General features: G+C 61.1%; 1 protein-coding gene across 1 annotated transcript; it reads right to left on the reverse strand.

Annotated features, from left to right (window-relative positions):
- Positions 1-836: 836 nt before the first annotated feature.
- LOC125083939 (ficolin-1-like) lies at positions 837-7284 on the reverse strand. Its single transcript, XM_047700954.1, has 9 exons — positions 7086-7284; positions 5336-5449; positions 5049-5102; positions 4491-4526; positions 3688-3717; positions 3175-3302; positions 2575-2704; positions 1847-1981; positions 837-1315 (listed from the first exon to the last, which is right to left on the reverse strand). Exons 1-9 carry the CDS (start codon positions 7165-7167, stop codon positions 1068-1070), a joined length of 957 nt encoding a protein of 318 aa, XP_047556910.1. The 5' UTR covers positions 7168-7284; the 3' UTR covers positions 837-1067.
- Between the last annotated feature and the right edge of the window lie 13111 nt (positions 7285-20395).

Here is a 20395-nt window from a genome sequence, read left to right on the forward strand (position 1 = left end):
AGGGTGGGATCCCCCTTGAGCCCTCCCAGATTCTCTACAAGTAGAACACAGAGTCGGACCGGTCACCGGGGGTCTAGGGGAACACAAACAGCACAAAGGAGCAAGTGCCAGCCATTGTGGGGACCCGCTGACCAGGCAGAGGATGGGGTCCCCTGAGGGCACATGGGGTGGTGGGATGGTAGAGAGGGTTGACTAGGCCGCTGGGCAGACACAGGTTCCCAAGCGAATGCCCCTTTCGTCTCTCCGATGTCCTGCCGGCGTAAAGGGGGGGACTGTCCGGGCCCCGCGTGCCTGCTGGCCAGGTGTGGGGACGCCTGACCCTGGACCCTCGGACCGTGTGCCCCTCCCCCGGGCCGCTCAGAGCAGCCACACGTGCTACCTTATACCCCCTCGGTCTTGTTCCTGCCCAGGGACCCGCAGGCCTATGGTCAGCCTTGCTCGATGTCTGAGGCTGACCTGAGTGCGTCCCACGGGAGCCCGGGAGGGATTGGGAGGCCGAGTAGGGGACCTGGGGCCCGGGCTGGGCCTGGGACAGGCCAGGTCACCTCTGACCTCGCGTCACTTTCTCAAGGGCCGCCTGGGGAAGACTTTAGGACTTACGGTTGTGGGCACGCGGTCTGTGTCCGGGCCGCTCTGCCGTGTCAGCAGCCTAAAGGCCAGGGGACCACAGACCGTGGCCACCAGCACACGGAGGCAAAGGGCACGGCCATGGGCCCTGTGCTCCAACTCCTGACCCGAGAGCCCCAGAGACTCCCTCAGCATCCACGGTGGGGCGGGAACCAAAGAACAGAGGCGGCGTGACCCGTGGTCAGGGAAAGACAGGTGACGCCCACGTGTGCCGAGCAAGGAAGCAGATGTCTTTATTGAGTAAATGTGTGACTGTCGAGATCAGGGTTCCCTGTTCTCACCGGCTTGGAAGGTAGAAGGGGCGTTAGTGTGGGTGAAAGGCACAAAGCACACGGGGTCCCAGGAGGCACCAGGCTGAGGACCCCAAATCAGAGCTCCCTGCCCTGAGAGGGTCCAGACCAGCCCTCCCTGCGGCCACTGTGTGCGTGGATGGCCCCGTGCTACACGGGCCTCACCATCATCTCCGACACCTTGTAGCTGTAGTTGTAGCCTTTCCCCGACTTCCAGTTAATGCCATTTGCAAAGGTCTCATGGGAGCCTGGGAGGTAGAGACCATTGAGATTCGCCAGGTGACACTTATCATACCACCAGGCCCCCTGGTAGCGCTCAGCACAGTTTTCTGGACTTGAGTCGTTGTCCTGGTCCTTGGTGGAGAACGGGCGGTTGTTGTGGTATGTCAGGGAATCACCTGTGCGGAGGGAGAGTGGGCCGGTTTATTTGGATCCTAGTTCTAGGTAAGAACTGAGTGACCAGGAGTTCAGGTCGTGCACTGCACAACTCCAGAGGATGCCTGTGAACACTTGCTCTCTGGTACAGTGACCTCGGCCTTTTGGCATCTCGTCTGTCCCTCCCAGCTGGCAGGCACCCTGTCTTGGACGGAGGCCACTCCCAGCCCTGGGCTCCTAGGTTGCTCAGCAGAGAGCACCAGGCACCGTGAAGCAGGAACCCAGGATCCACAGAGATGGGCTCCGTTATCACCCCGTCCCTGTTTGTGTCAATAGTGGCAGTAAGAAGAAGAGCCCCTCTTCCTGCACTTTCCACTAAATGGGTCCCATTGACCTGGAGGGACCATGAGGTGTGGGTAACATTTCTTCACGTATGGAGGGAGAGCCCCGTCTGGCGCCCGCCTCCAATCTCCCTGAGGAAGAGGCAGAGCCAGGACGGGAAGCAGGTCCCTCTGCGCTGCCGCCCAGGCCCCCGGCCCGGGGCGGACACTCACCCGCGCTGCCCCCCGCGAAGGCTCCCAGGACCAGCCTGTACTTGTCGGCCTCGCCCGCCATCCGGAACGAGCTGTACTTGGCAAACTGGCGGTTGCCCTCAAAGTCCACGAGGTCTACCCGGAGCTCGATGGTTCCTGGGGCAGAAAGGCTGTGAGGTCCCAGCAGAGGGACACTCGACCCGGGGCTGGCAGGTGGGAATTTAGGGACGGGTGGAGGGGCTGTGTGGACCCGGCATCCAGGGTTGGCACAATCATGGACGACGTCCGTGGACATAGGACGGGCCGTGGAAACCACTTGCCAAGGGTCCTTCTGCCCCCGACATGCCCTCCTCGTGCTCACGCACTGGGGCACGACACTATGCTCCGTCAACAGTGCCTTTTCCCCGCGGGTTGGGACATCACTCCAGCCCCGTGCGGTAACCGCTCGTGCGTTCCTGCGGTGGGAAGGTCGTGTGCTCCCTGGGGCCGGTGTGTCGGGAAAGGTGGGGTTACGGCTGGACGTGGAGCCCACCCCCGAGGCCTCTGGTCCCTCCTGTCTCGGGATCTAAGAGGCTAGTGGCCTCACGCTTGCCGGAGTCCCTCAGCTCAGTCCTAACGTGCTCCCACCTGGTGTGTGAGATGAAGGCCTGGCTCCCACGCATAGGGGGGCCCGGAACAGAGCCAGCCCCGGCAGGAGGAGGGCGGGGTCCTCGGCTCGGGGTGGGGGCAGGTGGAGGTCGGGGACCTACCCTGGGCGGTCAGGGCGTGGATGTTGTCATTCCCCAGCCAGAACTCCCCCAGCTGACTGCCGAAGCCTCGCTTGTACGCGGCCCAGTCGCGGTAGAAATCCTCGGAGCCGTCGCTCCTTCGCTGGAACACCTGCGGACGGCGGGAGGGCTCTGGCCGGGGCCCTGCAGGGGTCCGAGGCTCAGGGGCCCACCCTATGTGGTGGCTCAGGGGGTCATCCCGGCCGAGCCCCCGGAATGGCTGTGCAGCCTCATGTCCGACCCCAGGGGTGGGCAGAGCCCACAGCTGAAGGAGGGGGAGACAGGAGGACCAGAGAGGGTGGGCGACAAGCCCAAAGCCACACAGCTAGAGGTTTGGGCTCCCTCTGGGCCTCGCCCCAACGTTGCAGTCCGTCCCGTAGTATTTATGCCCCACCAAGGTGCGTGGTTTGCCCCAGCCTGGGCCAGGGCGACGGGTCGGCCTCACGGGGGCATCCGGACCTTTTGACCACGGTCACACGATAGTGTCCTCCCTGCGAGCGGACGAGCTGCTCTGTGGGATCCCCAGGCAGAGCCCACTGCCCCCACGCACCACTGGGCGGTCCCCTGGCCGCCGACACTCACGGTCCATCCCCCGCCGTCCGTGTCCATGTCGCACAGCACGCTCAGCGGCCGGCAGTCGGGCAGGTAGATGGTGTGCCAGCCGGTCAGAAAGTGCCCTCTGGTGAGCAGGTCCTTGCAGGTCCGAGGTGCTGGGGGCAGACGGGGAGGCTGATGTCAGGCACGGCGCCCTGGGCCGGGTACGGTGGGGAGTGGGGGAGTGTGATTGGGTAGGGGGGAGGGGACCCTGGGCCTGGACAGACTCCAAGGCCCGGGCCCCAGCCGTGATGGCCAAGCCCAGTCTACCTGGCCATCCCCTCCCAGACCCGCCCCACCTGAGTCCACCGACCCCTGGTCTTCAGGGGACATCTGGGCTTCCCGAGAACATTGCCAGCTGCCGGCTGCCCATTGCTGAGTAGCCGCGGGAGGGAAACGTGTCTAAGAGTGTGTGGTCCTTGGGTTCTGGAGCCCGGCTGAGCGTGGGGCTGGCCTCTGGTGAGCGGGAAGCGGGGGGAGGTCGGTGGCGTGGTCAGTCACCTGTGTCACAGGACTGAGGCCCAGGCTCTCCTGTTCGTGGGGACAGGACACACATATCACTGGCTAGCAATGGGCGCCCCCGTCCCCTCCAGCCACAGGTGCTCCCTGGCTGGCACACAGCATGGTCATAGGGTCAGGATCTGTCCAGGGCAGATTGTCCAGTCCCAGGGATGGGCTCTGAGACTGCCCGTCCTGGGAGCGGGTCTGCTGGGTCCCTGTGTCTAGCCTGGACTGGGGCCCTTGGGTCAGCGCCGTCACTCAGGGTCTCGCCATGCACCCCGAGCCGGCCATCTCCTCAGGGCCCCAGGTCCTCAGTGGCGCGGGAATGGACTCGTCTGGGTCTCTCTGGTCTGCGTCAGCTCCCCCCACTTTCCCCTTGATCCTCTGCTGGGGGAGACCCTGGGGGGCGTCGGGCATTCAGGTCTGTGCCCCAATCCTGCCCTCTTTACTTGTGCACGGAGCACGGGACTGGGTTTCGAGTTTGTGAGTTGCCTTTTCTGCCTCTTACAATCTGTCTGATAAAGAAATGCGAATAAACAGGGGGAAGGTAAGGGCAGTGTCCACATTCAGCAATAACGCTGTCCTGTCATCCCTTGGGTCCCCGCGCAGACGCCGGGCTCTGCACCTTCACCGACCGGGCCAGCGAGCCCAGCCCTGACCCAGACCCTGCGTGCCTCCCAGGCATTTCCCTTACGGAAAAGGGACTCGGGTCTGAGACCCTCCCCCAGCAGATGCTGCCAGGCTGACTGCGGTCTCGGGGACCCCCACGTGGACAAAGCCCCAGGACTGCGAGCCCGACTCACCTTTCTCCCCGCACACTCCTTTGTCCCCTCGGTCCCCTGGAGCAGAGACAGGAGGATAGGACCCCCGACACAGCGGGGTGTGGTCAGGGAGAGGCCGCCTGAGCGCTCAGACACCCCCCGTCTGCTCTGCCCTCAGGGGTCTGTGGGGGCCGAGTCCCAGGCCTCCCGCTCTGGGCAGGGCACCCTCATTGCTCTGCTGGCTTTCCAAGGGTTCCAACGCCAGGGTCTCCAAGCTGGGGAGGAACACCAAGGCCTGGGATCCCGTCCCCAGGAAGGAGAGGTCCCTGTGGACCACATTCCCTGGGTCAGGACTCTGGTCACGTGCTAACTTGAGGGTCCTCGGAAATACGACCCGAGCCCCGCTGTCCCTCTATCTGCGTCCATGTCCCTCCCCTGTCTCTCTCTCTCTCTCTCTCTGTCCTCCTCCCTGTGTCCCTGTGTCCCCATTTCCCTGTCTCCCCATCTCCCTGTCCCTCTCTCTCTGTGTTCCTCTCTCCTTTCTCCGTGGACAGAGCCCGGGGTCCCGCGAGGGGCCGTCGCCCTTCATCCCGTTGTTACCTTTGGGTCCCGGTGGTCCTGCCTTGCCAGGGACTCCAGGGGACCCGGGTGCTCCTGCAAATTCCACGGACACGGGCCTCATGGGCAAAGGTGCAGCCGCCACCATCCCACGTGAGCTCTCTGTCCCGAGTCCTAACGCCCGCCCAGCGCCACTTATCCACAGAACTGCTGCCCCCGGGGTGGACGGAGCAGCCACGGCCACTAGGGAGCCGGGAGCCTAGCCACCCCCGGGTCTCGCTGGAGCCGATCGGGCGCTGGGTCACCCCGCCCCGGCCCGGTGCGCGTACCTCTCTCTCCATTGACGCCTGCGTCTCCTTTGGGCCCTGCGGCCCCGGGCAGCCCCGGGCAGCCCCGGAGGATGCTGAGCTTGTCGGAGCCCTCCAGCCCCACCACCTTCACCTCTGCAGGGAAACACGGAGTGACGGTCAGTGCCTTCCCCTGCGCCTGGTGGCTCCGCAGGTCCCGCACACTGGCCGCCCGCTCCGAGCCTCCTGCCTCTGTGCGGACCTCGGGCCCGGGCAGACCGCCGGGACCCCCGCAGGGTCAGCCTGGAGGCGGGTTTTTCGCGTCTGGGGTAGACTTGCTCTATCCCCCCTCTGCCCTGCTGTGTGTGTGGGTCTGGCCGGAGTAGATGGCCTGGGAGTCCTCCCTGCCTGAGGCAACCCGGCTCCTCAGTGCTGTGTGTCCCCGGACAAGTCACTCAACCCCTCTGGGCTTCTGTCCTCAGGGCCCCGGGAGCACCGGACGAGGGCTCGGGGGAGCGAACGTCAGATGGTGCCCCTGTTTAGAATCTGAGTGGGATCCATGGCGTTTGTGGAAAGAGCTTCCCGCATACTGGGGACTCTCGGGAGACACGAACAATGAGTATTTGAAGGAACTTGGGGAATTGGGGTCACCGTGGGTGATCTCAGACCTCAGGCGTGAGGTCTGGGTCACCCCCAGACCTCAGGCGTGAGCTCATAGAAGTCCTGAGCCAGAAGGGGTCCCTGTGGGTGCCCTGGAGAGGGCTGTGCTGGCTCCCGGGACACATAGCCGGGCCCGCAGAGCTGGGAGCAGAGGGTTATTTACTTGGTGGAGTTGAATCGTGTGGATGAAAAGGTCAGAGATGCCTCCACGAGGCCTGCGGGTGCCATGGTGGGGCACAGACACCACAGGCTCCTGGGGAGGACATGGCAGCTGCCACCACCTGGGGTGTCTTGGGTCCTCACCTCACTGCTCAGGTCAATGTAGTCTTCATGTTTATTTTTGCTTAATTTTTTTCTCATTAAAAAAGAATACTTGGCTATTTTAGGCACATTAGGAAACAAGACATGTACGTAAAAAAATTAACTGTCCTCTGATATCCCTTAAGGGTCCCATGGGTGTTTCCGGCCTCATGCATCAGACCTCTCTTGGGATACGCAGTGTAAGTTGTGTCCCCGTCCTGCCCGACCCCACTAGCGAGGAGCAGAGTGGCCCGTGGTCACTTGATCGTGCACCTGTGCCGTCCCAGCCGGTCCAGAACCTCCCACAGCCCAGCGCAGCTGGAATGGCTTGTGAGAGCTGCTGGCCAGGGAAAGCCTGCCCTGTCTTGCCCCTCAGAGACATGGTGCGACTCCCCTATCCCCAGAACCTAGAGCCACAGAGCATTGGCTTGAGGTCTCCCAGCGCCGGTGCCAACAGCACAGTCTGACCTGGGGGCGTCCCGCTCTCTGCCTTCACACACCACAAGCAGCGGGACCAGAGGATCATCTCCGGCTCATGAACCCTGCTGACGTCCCTCCGGCTCGTGGACCCCGAGACCCAGAGGAGAAGGATCCCGTGCAGGGTTCCGTGCCGACGGCGCGGACCAGGGGCGCTGACCACCTCCGGGTGGGGCTGCGTCTCCTCCTTTGCCCACCCACCTCCTTTTCTGGCAAAGGACACTTCAAACGTGCGATCACAAGGAATAATGAAGGGATGCTGGCGGCGGGCCGAGCTGGGGCCTGGCATGCGAGTGGAGGCCGCCCGCGGTCGACCTGGTCCTGGTCCGTGCAGCTCCCCTGGCGTCTGACTCACCCGGACAGGTGTCAGCGGCGGCCCAGGCCCCGGTGCACAAGAGCGCGACGAGGGCCGTGACGGAAGCTCGGCTCCGCTCCATGGCTCTGGTCTGTGTGGCTGCGGGAGCTCCTGGGCTCTGTGAGGCCGAGGCCGCTGCCTTAACCTCTGGCTTTATTTCTCACGGTGGCCACTTCCTCCTGAGGCCGGAGGCGACCCGGCCCCACACCCTACTGGATGAACGTCCTGTGTGACAGTCTCACTTCCCCTCGGCAGGGACCCTCCCCCCAGGAGTGTGTGGGACAGGGCCAGCCCACCTGTGTGCGTCTCGGACGAATGTCCAGGACGCCGGCCCTCATCCCCCAGCTTTGTGGGACGTGCGTCGGGGCCTCCCCAGGATGCCAGGCTTCGGGGAGCCATTCACTGGCAGGCAGCGGGGTCAAGTCTCCCGTGGGTCCAAGGGGAGGGAGGGAAGGGCAGAGCGGACGCCGCCGGAGAGCCCCTGGCCTCGGTGCCAGTCGGCCTCCGACCAACTGCCCTGGGAGGGGTGTGGGAGGCCGGGCCGATGACATGGATGAAGGACAGGCTGTGGGCCACGCTGGGGGAGCTGCAGGCTGGGGGGGAGCGGGCGGGGGCCGGGGGCGGAGGAAGGTCACACGTAGTTGCCCTGGGCCGTGCGACACCGGCCCCAGGCAGGCGCATCCCAGTGGGGGAGTTAGCAGTCAGCCTGCGTCCCCACCCCACCCACCAATAGCCCCTGCCCAGGCGCGACCTTAGAACCGTGACCCCAAGTGAAACCACAACCTGTGAAGGTCAGGCGTCCCTTGGAGGTCATCTCCTTGCCCGCGAGCCGCGTGGTCCTAAGAACTCCCTGCGGCGTCTTGCGGGTTCAGAGGGGAGACAGGAGGGGAACTGGGTGTCTCCGCTGCCCTGGCGGCTTGGAATCTGGCCCAGATGCCATCGTCCTGGGGCAGGAGGGTGTGGCCCCTTGGGCAGAGGACCTGCTTCAGGAGAGGTGACCCAGCTTCAGAGGAACCTCCAAAGGTCTGGCAGTCTGTGACCAGCTGTCTGCATGTGGGGTCACTCCTGGCCTCGTGGCCGGCTGACCACACGCCCGCAGGGGTGGCATCCCGGCTCCCTTGCGGGGGGCTGTCTTCAGGAGGACGAGGCGGGTCAGGACAATCCTCTCCCCACATGTCCTTTTTATCAAGTGCCCACAATCTGCAAATAAACCACAGCCCACGGGGCCTATCTTGGGAGGGCGCGTCGCATTACCCTCAACCTGGGCTGGTCTGCAGTGGGGAGAGGCCACACCCCAGCAGCGGGGAGAGGCGTGCTCCTGGGCACCCGCGGAACCGGACCTCCCTCGATGGTCTGCCCTCAAAGTTTGGGGCGGGACAGATGCAGACAGCCAGGCCCCGAGAGCCACAGCTGGAAGCCACGGTGTCCTGCCCTCGTGGCCCGGCTCCACCATCGGGGACGGCCCTCCCACAGCATGAGGACAGGTCGAAGGACCGAAACGCAACGGTCCAGATACTGGAGCAAAAAGTCTCGACGGTCCTGTGTTCTGAGCTTTGGCAACAGGGATGAGAATCTGGCCTGTTAGAGGAATGACCGGACAGTCCAGGTGAAAATGGGAGCCGGGGTCGCAGACCCGGCCGGTGACCTCGTGCGGAGAGAGTGCTGTGTTTCGGCTGTGGAACGGGAACCGAGCCCCAGGTTCCTCACGTCCGCCTGTCTGCCCGGTTGCCTGATGAGTTTTGTCAAGGTCAGCTGATGCCCGCGGCTTCCGTTGAGGGCAGACAAGCAAAGGCTGAAGCGAGAACTGGGAGACGTTCACTTCACCGACGCACTGATGATGTTTTCGGCCGAAATCCGCTAAATGAGCGAGCGGAACAAGGATTACTCACGGGGCCTCCGAGAGAGCCCGAAAACGTGCCTCTTACACCCGGAGGAGCTCGGATCCCTGGACTCTGGAAGTTACGACTCTAACACTCGAACAGATCGCACTTGGATTCACATATGGTAAAGACCGTAGCGGGAGGAGCGGTGGTCTCTGGGCAAGAGGCCACGCAGGACCCCCGGGAGACAGCACAGAGGGGACACCAGTCCACAGGCAAGGGTCAGGCCCATGTGCTCTGCTGCACCTTAAAGGGCGTCTCTGGTCATCGATGCGGGAACCAAGGCCCAGAGAAGGAAGGAGTCGGTCCGGGGCTTATTGCCCGAGCTGGATTAGCCAGGATTAGAACCCGGCTCCCGGAGTCCGTGGGATGCTCGCACCCCTGCCCCCTGCCTCCCTCTGTCCTGCTCCCTCTGTCCAGTCTCCCGCCCCCGCAATCCGGCTCAGCCAGGTCTCCGTCCCGTGGTAAGAGGCTTGGAAGTCTGTGCCCAGGGCCCTATCCGCTCGCCACTGGCCCCTCCTGGGCAGCCCCCCACAACAGGAATGGGTCCGTCTGGCCTCCCCTCCGGAGGCTTATGTGCCAGCGGTGGGGGTGGGGGAGGAGGTGTTGCTGAGCGCCCCGGACAAAGGACGGACCCTACCCAGGGAGTGCGTTTTCAAGGTTTGCATCGTGATGCTTTTGCCCTCATTCACGGACTTGCATCCCCGGAGACGCATTTCTCGTAAGCGGCGCATCCGGGGATCCTGGTTTCCCGGGCGACCCGCCCGCCCTGCTAACATCCAGGGCAACACCGGACGTGCTCGGGTGACGTGCACCAGCTCGCTCTTGTCTGCGCCCCCGTCGCTTCTCTCTCCTGCCTCGTCTTCGCTGGGTCGACCTGGTTTCTGCGCGCTTCACGCTCCCTCTGCCTTGACGCCTGGGCTCTGCCGCCTTGTGTAACAGTCGGTGGCCGGGCGGGGACTCGCTCAAAGCCTCTCCATCATCACTGTCCCCCTCGGTGACCACAGGTCACAATTCACATGTGAACGTCCCACAATCCTTTCCTTACAGCTGTTATGGGTTTGCTCCTCGGTGCTATGAGCCCCTGAAATGCATTTTTCTTATTTGCATCTTAAAAATTCAATTGTCGTTCAACAGCCTCTTTAAAAGGCGGGGGAGTGTTTTACACACATTTACCTTCTCTGCTGCTCTCGTCTTCTTCGGGATCTGCATTTCCACTTGGAATCCTGAAGAACTTCTTCCTCGCTTTGGGGAACGTGGGTCTGTGGGCAACACGTCTCCTCTGCTTCCGATGCTCCCCAAGTATCCTTAGTTCAGCGTCACTTATAATCCCAGCTTCGTTAGAGTCTAAGTGAAGGATTTCTGCCTCTCAGCACCTCCGGACATGCTTCCGCTGCCCTCTGCCCTCGGCCCTCCTTCGCCAGGAGAAGCCCCGCAGCCCGGTCCCCCAGCACCAGGCTGGTCTGGCCCCCACCCCATCCCTGCTGCCTTCCTCTCCCGTCCCTCATCCCCTGCAGTTTCCAGCCATCCGTTGGGGGCGGGGGGGATTTTCCTTCTTTTTCCCCAGCTTGGGTTCTACGGAGTTCTCGATCTGGAGACTCATGTTATTGCTTGAATGTAGCCATCTGGGGCTCACATTTCCTCGTACATTCTTCCGCCCTGTCCCCCTCCCTGCCACTTCCGCCAACAACGAAACGACTCTCGCAGGTCAGGTTGGTACCTTCCTGGTGATGAAGGTTTTATTCACTTTTTACAAAAACCTTGCCTCCCATGCTTCTGTTTGGGTATTTTCGGAGTTGTGTTGTCCGTTCAATAAATTCTTTTTTTTATTTCAGAGATTACAAGTTTTTATTTCTAATACTATTGGTTCATTTCTTAAAGTTTCCTTGTCTCTTTTGAAATCCCTCACCTCCTCAGCCATGGTACCCATCTTTTCTCAGATATTATACGACATTAATCTACATATTTTGCAGCCTGTGTCTGTAAGTTCCAACATCTGAGACACCATTCACTTGTTTCCGTTGACTTTTGCCCTCTTGATCATGGGTCACATTTTCCTTCTTTTGCATGTCTAGTAAACTTTGATTCTATGCAAGACATTGTGGACACGGTGCTGCAGAGACTCAGGGCTCAGGGCTCGTTCTCAGAAGAGAGCTGAGCTTTGTGCTGGTAGCTCTGGGCCCGGGCTTACTAGGGTGGCCCTATTCTGTCCCTGATCCTAAGGGATGACTTCAGTCCTGGGATACCCATCTCAGGGTTGGGTCTCCTGGGGTTTCAACAGAAAGCCTGACATGTCTATCAGATCCATCGAAATGACTGGCCTTGAACTCAAGGAGCCTCCGGGCACCGGGGAATGCTGGCATCTCCACTCAGCCTGCCAGCGGCTCCCCCAGCAGCCAGCCAAGGACAGGGGAGGCTGGTGTGATGAGCTTTGGGTTCTTCCCCATGTGTCTTCTTGTTTTCAGGATTTCCCAGCTCACCTCCACTGCTCTGTAGCCTAGATCTCTGACTCCAAGTCCCCAGCCTGCTAAGACAGCCTCCTTCTGCTTGAGCAACACCCCTCTGCATCTCGAGGACCAGGGAGGGCCCTCAGGAGAAAGTCGGGGGATGGCACCTGTGTAACACATGCCTCCCTTCTCTAGGGCTGACCCTACATCCAGTTTCTGCTTTTTGTCACTCCGCAGTGACTTGAAACAGTTTGTTTTCACCAGCACTCTAGAACTTTCTGTTTCTATTGGTGGAGTGTTAGGACAATGTAAGCTATCTTCCGGTTTCCAGACCCAAGAAGTAGAAGCTCTTCGTTCCACAGGACCGCTTGGCAGAGGTGGCATTTGAGAAGAGAACTGAAGGCCGTGAGTCAGACACGCAGTTTCTCAGGGGGCAGTCTTACAGAAGGGGGACAAGAGCTCAGTGGATCTGAGACAGAGCCAGGAGCAGGTGTCAGGATAAAGGAGGAGCTCAAAGTGGGGACCAGCATGGGAGGAGCTGACTAATGTGGGAATACTGGTATGCACTCCCGCACTAAATGGGATGAGCCTTCAGGTGACTCTGACACAGGCTCAAGAGTGAGAGCCATTGGCCAACACTTTCCAGTGACTTTCAGGGCCTGGCCTCTGAGTCCGCAGGCTTTGCTTGAGTATGAAGAAGTCACGGTGTCTCCTCACCCATTACAAGTCCCTCTTCCTTAACTCCAAATCTCTCACCTCACCTGGACCCTGGAGCCCCAGACATGGAGCCCCAGATCGACATTCTCTGCTCCATCCATGAGCCTAGATCTGGAGCCTGATGGACAGTCCACTCTACTCCCCACCGATTGTCGCCAGAACCAAAGTCTGGGCCAAGCTGGTCTCTAACTGAAAGTTTCACCAGCCTCTGCCTCTAGAGAACGTGCCCAGTGGGGCGAGGGTGACCAACGCTCATTTGCAGTCTGTATGGTGTGTCAGGTGTCCCCTAAGTGACTGCCAGGCCATTGCAAGGGCCCTGTGGGCAAGACACCAGGGAGCTGAGTCAGAGCCACGAGCTCAGGAATCCTGCTGGCCTTGAGGAGCACGTACTGGGATTCGTGCCTTTCCGAGCCGACCTGAAGCCCGCAGAACTTGCGGAAGGCAGCATCGTGTCTGGTGCCCCATGACTGGGGCTGGGGGGCATTCTGCCTGCAGCCACCTAGCCAACTGGTCCTGGGAAGGCCCTGGAGGAGGAGACACAGCCCATCAGGAGGGCTCTCCCCCAGCCGATGTGGAGGAAGCAGGGTCACAAGAGTCACAGCCAATACGTCGTCCAGACCTGGGCCAAACCCTCTTCTCCATGAAAGCCTCTCGATGACGGGTGTTTGCGGGGACCCCTCCTCGGAGCGTGTACCCCTGTGGTAGCCTATTGACGCCTCCCAGGTAGTGGAGCCCCGGAGACGCAGAGTGGACACCTGGGTGCCCTGTTTCCATGTGCCTATTGACCCGAAGGCAGATTTGCAGCCCCTCCGTGCATGCACCCATGGCATTTGCAGTGGCCCAAGCTGGGGCTGCACGAGGGCAAATGGATGCCATGACGCCAGGCACCCTGAGTGCCCCCCAGGCTGCGTTGGCTGCAGTCATGGGAAATGGAGCTCTCTGCTCCTCCATGGTCAACCACCCCTCCCGTGTTCCTTTCTCCTCCTCTGGGATATCCACCTCAAGGGATCAGCTCCAGTAGCCAGCCTTCAAGAGCAAGGGGCCCCCTCTACGCACAAACCCGAACAGTCCTTTCACAGACAGACAAATATTGCAGAGGTAGGCACAAGAAATTCCAAAGACGTCTTCTGTACGCATCATAATTCTGCTCTCCCATCCCTCCACCTCCTCCAGGGGCACACACCCGTCCACCATGGCTCAGCCTGTGGCTTTGGAACCACAGGCTTTGGCACTGACTTGGTCGCCCCCGGAGGTGCCCTGGGGTGTAGCCCTGAGTCCTCCTCAGATGTCCGGTGAGCTCGTTGTGAACCAGATGCTCTTGCCTGAACCCCCGAGAGGTGTTTGACCCTTAGAGGCTGCTCAGTGACTGATGTTCGCGGTGTGATGCTCGGCGTCCTAAGACCTGCGGGCGAGTAGCACAGATGTGGTTGGATGGACACTGGGGACACAGAGCTCTTACATGACACTGGTGCTGAGGCCCAAGTACACAGGCTTCTCATGCATGATCTCATCTGACCCGACAGCCTGGTGAAGCACCAGCTACCTCTATGTTACAGATGAGGAAACCAGGCAGCTGGCATCGACTTCTGACCTGTCCCCTTAGGGGCTAAAAAACGAGACTAAGTTTACAAGGTTGCCGAGGAACACACCCAGCATTTGCATACACGCCTCATGAATGTGACAGCCTGCAGTCCCCAAGCTGCCCCCAGGGGTCCCCTCCCTCCTGGTATCCTCACCCTAGGTAATCCCTCTCCTTAAATGTGGGCTGCACAGAGGACTTGCCTGCAAGTAAGAGAATCTAGCAAAGTTGATGGGATGTCCCTTCCATGACCAGCTTACGAAAGACTGTGCTTCCATCTGACTAGCGGACTTCCATCCTTGCTGGTTTGGATGATGTGTTGCGTGTTGGAAAACCCCATGCAAGGCACAAGAGGCTTCCGGCCAACTGTCATTGATACCTGAGGCCCTCAGTGTGATGGCCCTCAAGGCAACAACTCTGGCCAACGACGTGAGCAAGTCCCGCAGGTCTCTCCCTGGTGGGGTCTCCGGGTGAGACATTGGCTGGGGCTGGCACCGTGCCTGCGTTGTGTGAGGCCCCAAAGTGGGGATCCATGGGAGCACAGGCATGTGACCTAATTCGGGTGTGTTGTTTGGAAGCCCTACGTTTTGGGGTGATTTTGATGTGGTAATGAATAATACAAACCCTGGAAGTGTTTCTTGTCTGTCTCTCCAGAAACTCGAGTCTTCTAATACCCCATGCAGGTGTCCTTCTTGTAGCACTTCCTCAGTTTAAAGTGAATTTGAGAAAATCCCAAAGGGAAAGCCAGATCCTTGCAACAGAGACCATGTCAGTTCCCAACGAACACCCGCAAGTTGGACTTCTCCCAAACCCACGTGACCGCTCTTGTCCGTTCGGGAAGGAAAAACAAAAAAGGCAGGATGTTTTGTGCAACGTGGCTTTTGTTGAATATTTACTCCTGGGAGGTTGCTGGGAAGTGGTATTTTCTTGCCCGGGGCACAAAAGCACAGCCCGGCTGCTGGAGGGACAGCAAAGGCAGGCGGGCGGATCTCCCCGTGTGCGGAAGGTGGGCTGCAGGGAGAGGGCCCCTGGCAGCCGCGGTTCCTATGGCCTCTGCTGGGGGCCCCTCGGACCGCTTCCTCTTCAGCTGAACTCGACCTCGTGATAAAGTCTCACACGTGAGGTTGTCGGACCCAGCGAGGCGACTCCTTTTCAATGCTCCGGACAGCGTTGGCCCGGTCAGAAGTACCTGACACTCTGGCAGCCTCCACGTGCCTCACGTTTCACACATCCGATCCGTTATCTGTTGCCTACGTGTTTGTACCTCCCCCGTGTATAGAAGCTCTACATGACTCTGTGCAGCTCGGACTTTGTTCGGAGTGACGTCTCGGGCCCCGCCAGTTCGCGGTTGGCCTGTGAATCCGTTGCAGATACAGGCTCAGCCCACTTTGTGCCGTGCAGGGTGTTGTGGGAGTGCTGAGGTGGGGAGGGTGGCCGAGGGCAGGTAGGGGGGCAGGCCGAAGGGGGGGTTCCACCTGCAGAAATCTGGGTGGGCGGGAGGAACATGGCTGTATCTGCAGGGCCCCCAGTCCCTACCAATCACAGAGCCTGTGGGGTTCTAGCCATTCCCATGCCCAGGGCGTCTGCTTTAGAAGGTCTCGGGCTCCACAGAGAATCGGCGCCTTCGGGAAGTGGTACGGGTCATATCAGTGGACAGGCAGGTTAGGGGAAGCAGACATCAGGGGCCATCACCAGAGGACCACGTTGTCCCCGCACTCAGCAGTGGCTGCCTGGGGCCACTTCCTCCCATGAGCATGAGTTGTCCCCTCTCCAATAGGCAATTTGTGAAACCCACGATCTCACCCCTCAGGCATTCAAGGACACAGGCATATCAGCAGTGACCCTTGTGTCGTGTGTCGTGTGTCCCATCTTACACATGGGCAGACGGAGGCTCCAAGTACTGGGCATTGGTGGCATCTGAGTCTGGGTCACGGAGACAGCTGTCCTTTCTCCACTCATCTGCCGCATCTGTGTCTCCATGTACAAATGGTGCCCGCACCTGCCCTTGGTACCGGGGATCTGGTCCCCAAGCTGGTGTCCCCCTTGGGCTCCCTGTTCTGCACTGTCCTACCTCTCTCAGCAAGCCCTGCAGACTCCATGTTAGAAATACCCAGACTGTGACCATTCTCAGCATGTCCCTGCACGGTCACCTGTCATCTGGGTGACTGCAGATGCTGGCTCTGTCCCAACATGGCTCCAGGGGTGAGCGGGCCGAACACGGGTCCTGCCGCATCACACATCACATACACGCCACCCACACACCACACACACACACACACACACACACACACACACACACATGCATGCACGCACCCTGCACGCAGGCGCACATTTTCTCTCTCACTTTATATGGTTTTGTTTATGCTTAGGGAAAAGGGACACCTGGATCCCTTATGCACGTTACTTTTCCTGGGCTCTTACCCTCCGGACAGGCTTCCCGCTCTTCTGTCTGCTTATGTCTGTTTCCACCCAAGAGAGAGACCCAGGCAGAGGGGCCTCTGCCTCTGCTGCCCCAGAGCCCAACCTGCGGCTGACGGTCACTAAACTGGACATCCCCCAGACGAATGAAGGAAGGTTTGTAGTAGAACCTCTTGGGGGCGAGAGGAGGAGGCTGGGGCAAGGAAGACGGGGGTGGGGGAAGCTGCTTCCCGCAGAAGTCCCTTCCCAGAAGGAAAGGCTCTGGGAGCAGGCACTGCCAGAGACATGTGGGCTCTCCCCGGGGTGTCTGTCCGTGGGCTCCCAGCCCTCCTGATCCCCAGCTGCCAGGTTGACTTTGCTGGCAGGTGTGTGCACACCCATCACATAGGTGACCCACCTATTGTCCAAAGGAAGGCGCTGCCCCCCGCCAGCTGGGCCCAGCACAGCTCTTGGAGGTCGAGGGCCCCGGCAGGTACAGAGGGACCTGTGTCCCGACACCCGGGGCCTGGGAGCTCAGCTCTGCAGCCACAGGGGCCTCTTGTCAGGCCGGTGCTCACACCTCCCTCCCTCCTCTGTGCCCCTTCTCCCTCCAACGCGAGGCAGTAGTGCTGGGATAAGGGGACGGAGGACACTTTTCAAAATGGGAAAACTTGAACGGTTTCCAGCTCCAGACTGTGAACAATGACCTGCTGGCTCCTTCCTGGGGACAGACGTGGCCGGCGGCCCAGCAAGAGCAGACGCAGCCCTCTGGGAGCACTAACAGGAAGGGCCAGCCGCCACCCAACCCCCGCGGGCCCACGCACAAACAGGGCTCCCAGCTGGACCCCGAACTGTGGACCCTGAACCCCCATCCGCAGCAAGGCCAGGCTGGGACACGGTCACCGCCACAAGTTCTCATCTCTCCCGACACCGAAGCGAAGGTCGAGGTCAAGTCTCGACTCCCTTCTCCACGGGGCCCGGCCTGGACGTGGTGGCTGCGGCACCCGGCGAGCTCTTGCTGACGAATTGGCGGGATGGACAGTGGGTGGAGGAGAGCGGCACCTGTGTCCAGTCCCGGGGACACCCCCTTGCAAGCATCCCTGGGCTCTGGGCTCAGGGCCGTGTCCCCACATGCCAGCTCTTCCCCTTAACCCAGCTGAGCAACAGGCACTGGCATCCGGTCGGTTTCACGGATGGAGGAGGCCCAGAGACACCAGGGGCTCTGCAGGACTCTCCCCGGGCAGGCCTCAGTCAGGACCAGCTCTCAGTCCCCGCCCGGCCCCCGGCCTCAGTCTGCTCCCCTTTGGGACTGAGAGCAAAGCAGCCGCCTCCGTTGCCACAGCCCTGGGTACTCGGGGCAGCCGCTGGGGCCCGCGGGGCTCCAGGAGTCCCAGCCACTGACACCTTCTGGCTAAGGTGGCGTGGTCTCTGGGCAGCTGTCACAAATGGTACCCCGCATCCCGCTGGCAGCCGCTGCTGGGTCCCCCAGCTCCACGGTGCCCCCTGCATGGCCCGCCAGCCCCTCTCCCTCCTGATCCCCCACCGCAGCCCTCGGGCCCGTCCCACAGCGACGGGGGCCGCTCCTCGCGTGGTCCTGCCTCCTTCATCCAGGGCCACCACAGTCCGCGCCGAGTTGGTCTTTCACGCTGCTGATGGCCGAGCCGAGCCTGGCGTGTCCCCTGGTGCTTCTCAGCGTCCACACTGGTCTGACAAAGGTCCTTCCAGCCCTGGAGGTCCTTGGTCCTCGCCGGCTCCTTCCAGAACTCGTGTCTGCCCTGAACCACCTTCCCATGTGGTCAAGAGCGCCTGGCCTGGCCGCCGCCCTCTGGCTCCGGCCGCTTCCCTCAGATATTACCTGCCCGCGGGCCGCCGCAGGGGTGAAGAGCGGTCGGAGTTGCCCCAGCTGCCAGCCGCCCCGTGGCTCTGCAAGACGAGCTTCTGGCTCTCGAGCCCGTTTCCATCGCGCTCAGGATGGCCGGCAGGTCCAGAGCCCGAGCGGGCAGCAAGTCACACGAGGAGGCCTTGTGTCTGAGGCGCGGAGGTCTGTGGACCTGCATGTGGACCGAGGGGACGCTGCCGGTGCTGCTGGTGCCAGGACCACACCCAGAGGCCCGCAGTCCAGGCTCTGGTGGAGCAGCAAACACTCCCAGGTACTTGGCTTGAAGCAGCGAACACGTCTCTCACTCCGTGGCAGATTCCTCACGGGTGAGCCGAGGACCCCCTCCGGGTCCACTGGGGACGCGGCTGCTCCGGAGATCAAGGCCGACGGCACGTGAGAGGGAGCCCCAGCTACGGCCTGGGGGAGCTGGGGTCAGGAGCAGCTCTGGGGGTCGGCAGCCGGATGAGCCCCACGAGCTCAGGGGGGATCCAGAGGTGCAGCCAGACAGTGCAGTGGGGAGGTTGGGGACGTGCACCAGGGCCCCCGATGAGGGGGAAGTCTGCACGGCCAAGGTCTGGATCCCTGAGCTGGTGCCCAGCCACATCCTGCCAGCCCCCCAGGAACAGCTCCATCCTCCGTCCTGCTCACGGGGGATGCACCGTCTTGGCGGCACCGCCCTCCCTCTGCGGCCACCAGCTCCACACAGAGAGTGGTTCCACGCAGGGGGAAGGCCCCGGCACACCGGGAAGACCGCCCGTCGCATCTGTTCATGGTGGAAACGGTGAGCTCACTCCCTGAGTGACCCCTTCAAGGACGTCTGCGTCACACAGGGTTAAACGACTGTCAAAGGCCCCTTCCTGGGCATCACAGACAGGACTCAGGAACACACCTATGGGCTTCTCAAGCAATGGGCAGGTGTCACCTGACATCGTGTTTTTAAGGGCCTGAAGGCCTAGACCCTTCGCTGTGGGTTTTCTGTTGGTCGGTTTTCCCCCTTCCCTCGGAGAGGAAGCAGAACAAGAACCACACCGGAGAGCGTCTGCAAACGTAAGAAGTCCTTTATTGCAATATACCATGGCAAGGTGGCCTTGGGAGAAGGGGACACGTCTGACTTCCGTAGAATGACAACAACTTTGAAGGGGCCACAAGGATGAGGACAGCACAAGGGGGGACTCAGGGGGAATCACATGACCTAGACAAGGCCCACGGGGCACCGCGTGGCCGTCCTCGGATATGGCTTCGCTTTGGAAGAGACAAATGTGAGAGTCATTGGCACATGTTAGCCTCCTGGGCTCGGGAGAACCTCGGAGGCAGACTTCTCTTTGGCGACAGCAAGACTCCACGTCCGGGGGGATGCGGGAAATACTAGTGACTGTTCGTGACGCCCTGGGCGGGGAGGCTCTGCTGTGGTCTCCCCAGCAGGAAGGGCGGCCCGGCGGGCAGAGGACAGCACCAGAACCGCGGGTCACAGCATCTCCCAAGGGGGCCAAGCAGGGCCCGGGGGCCCTGCCAGCTCCCCCCGGCACGGAAGGAAAGGGCGTTGCTTTTCACAGTGAGGGGCAGCCCTTCCTGGCCGGTCCCTTGGGCCCTCCATCCGCAGAAGGCGGCCGCCCGGCCCTCGCTCTCGAAGCAGCCCCCCCAGCCCCGAGCTCCAGGCCGGCTGACGCTGGTCCCCAGGATGCTTGCGGGTGGAAATCCCAATCGCTCACGTGGGGCAGCAGCCCCCGCCGGCAGCCCCAGGGAGACCCCCCGAGTTCATTGCACATCACCCCGTCTGCACACGCAGCTTCAGCTCAGTTCTGAGCACAAACAGAAATTAGCACCAAACATTCTGCGAACCAAAGACGACCTCCTCGTCGGCCACCGCGGACAGCGCCGGCGGCATCTTCGACCACGGGTGTGTTTTCTCTAATCACAGAAGCACAACGTAATGCGAGCCACGGGCCTCGCCACGGTCTCGGGGTGCAGAAGCACGTGGGCCAGCGGGAAGGACGTGGCAAGCGCCCACCCTTCGGTCCTCAGCAGGGACCCATGCCCCGTGCAGGCAGAGACGGGGACCAAGAGAGGCGGGAGGAGGAGGCACGGCCAGGTGACCCCAGGGTCCCCTTTCAAGGAGATCTCAAAACAGATAGCACCACAAAGGAAAAGGGTAAAAGTGAGCACCAATTTTCATTTAATTATCACCTACAGAATGTGGTTTCCCCACTCTGGGAGACACTCTCCCATCAGGCTCCGCAAGGAGAAAAACGGGGAAAGGAAGCAATTAAAATTAATTTATGCCCGTGATTTAATCTAAGTGCATGTAGGAAAGGCAAAGTATCAGGTTCTTTTTGTTTTTTTTTTCTCTCCATTAAAAAAAAAACATCCAGAGCTCATCAAAAAATCATCTGAAAAGGGGTCCGGGCACCCAC

The sequence above is a fragment of the Lutra lutra genome, chromosome 13, assembly GCF_902655055.1.
Source record: "Lutra lutra chromosome 13, mLutLut1.2, whole genome shotgun sequence".
NCBI lineage: Eukaryota > Metazoa > Chordata > Mammalia > Carnivora > Mustelidae > Lutra > Lutra lutra.

Coding starts and splice junctions, on each gene's coding strand:
- LOC125083939 (XM_047700954.1), bottom strand. CDS start 7,167: ATGGAGCGGAGCCGAGCTTCCGTCACGGCCCTCGTCGCGCTCTTGTGC. Junction 5,450..7,085: donor CGCCGCTGACACCTGTCCGG/GTGAGTCAGACG, acceptor GTTTCCCTGCAG/AGGTGAAGGTGGTGGGGCTG. Junction 3,303..3,687: donor GCCTCAGTCCTGTGACACAG/GTGACTGACCAC, acceptor GTCTGCCCCCAG/CACCTCGGACCTGCAAGGAC.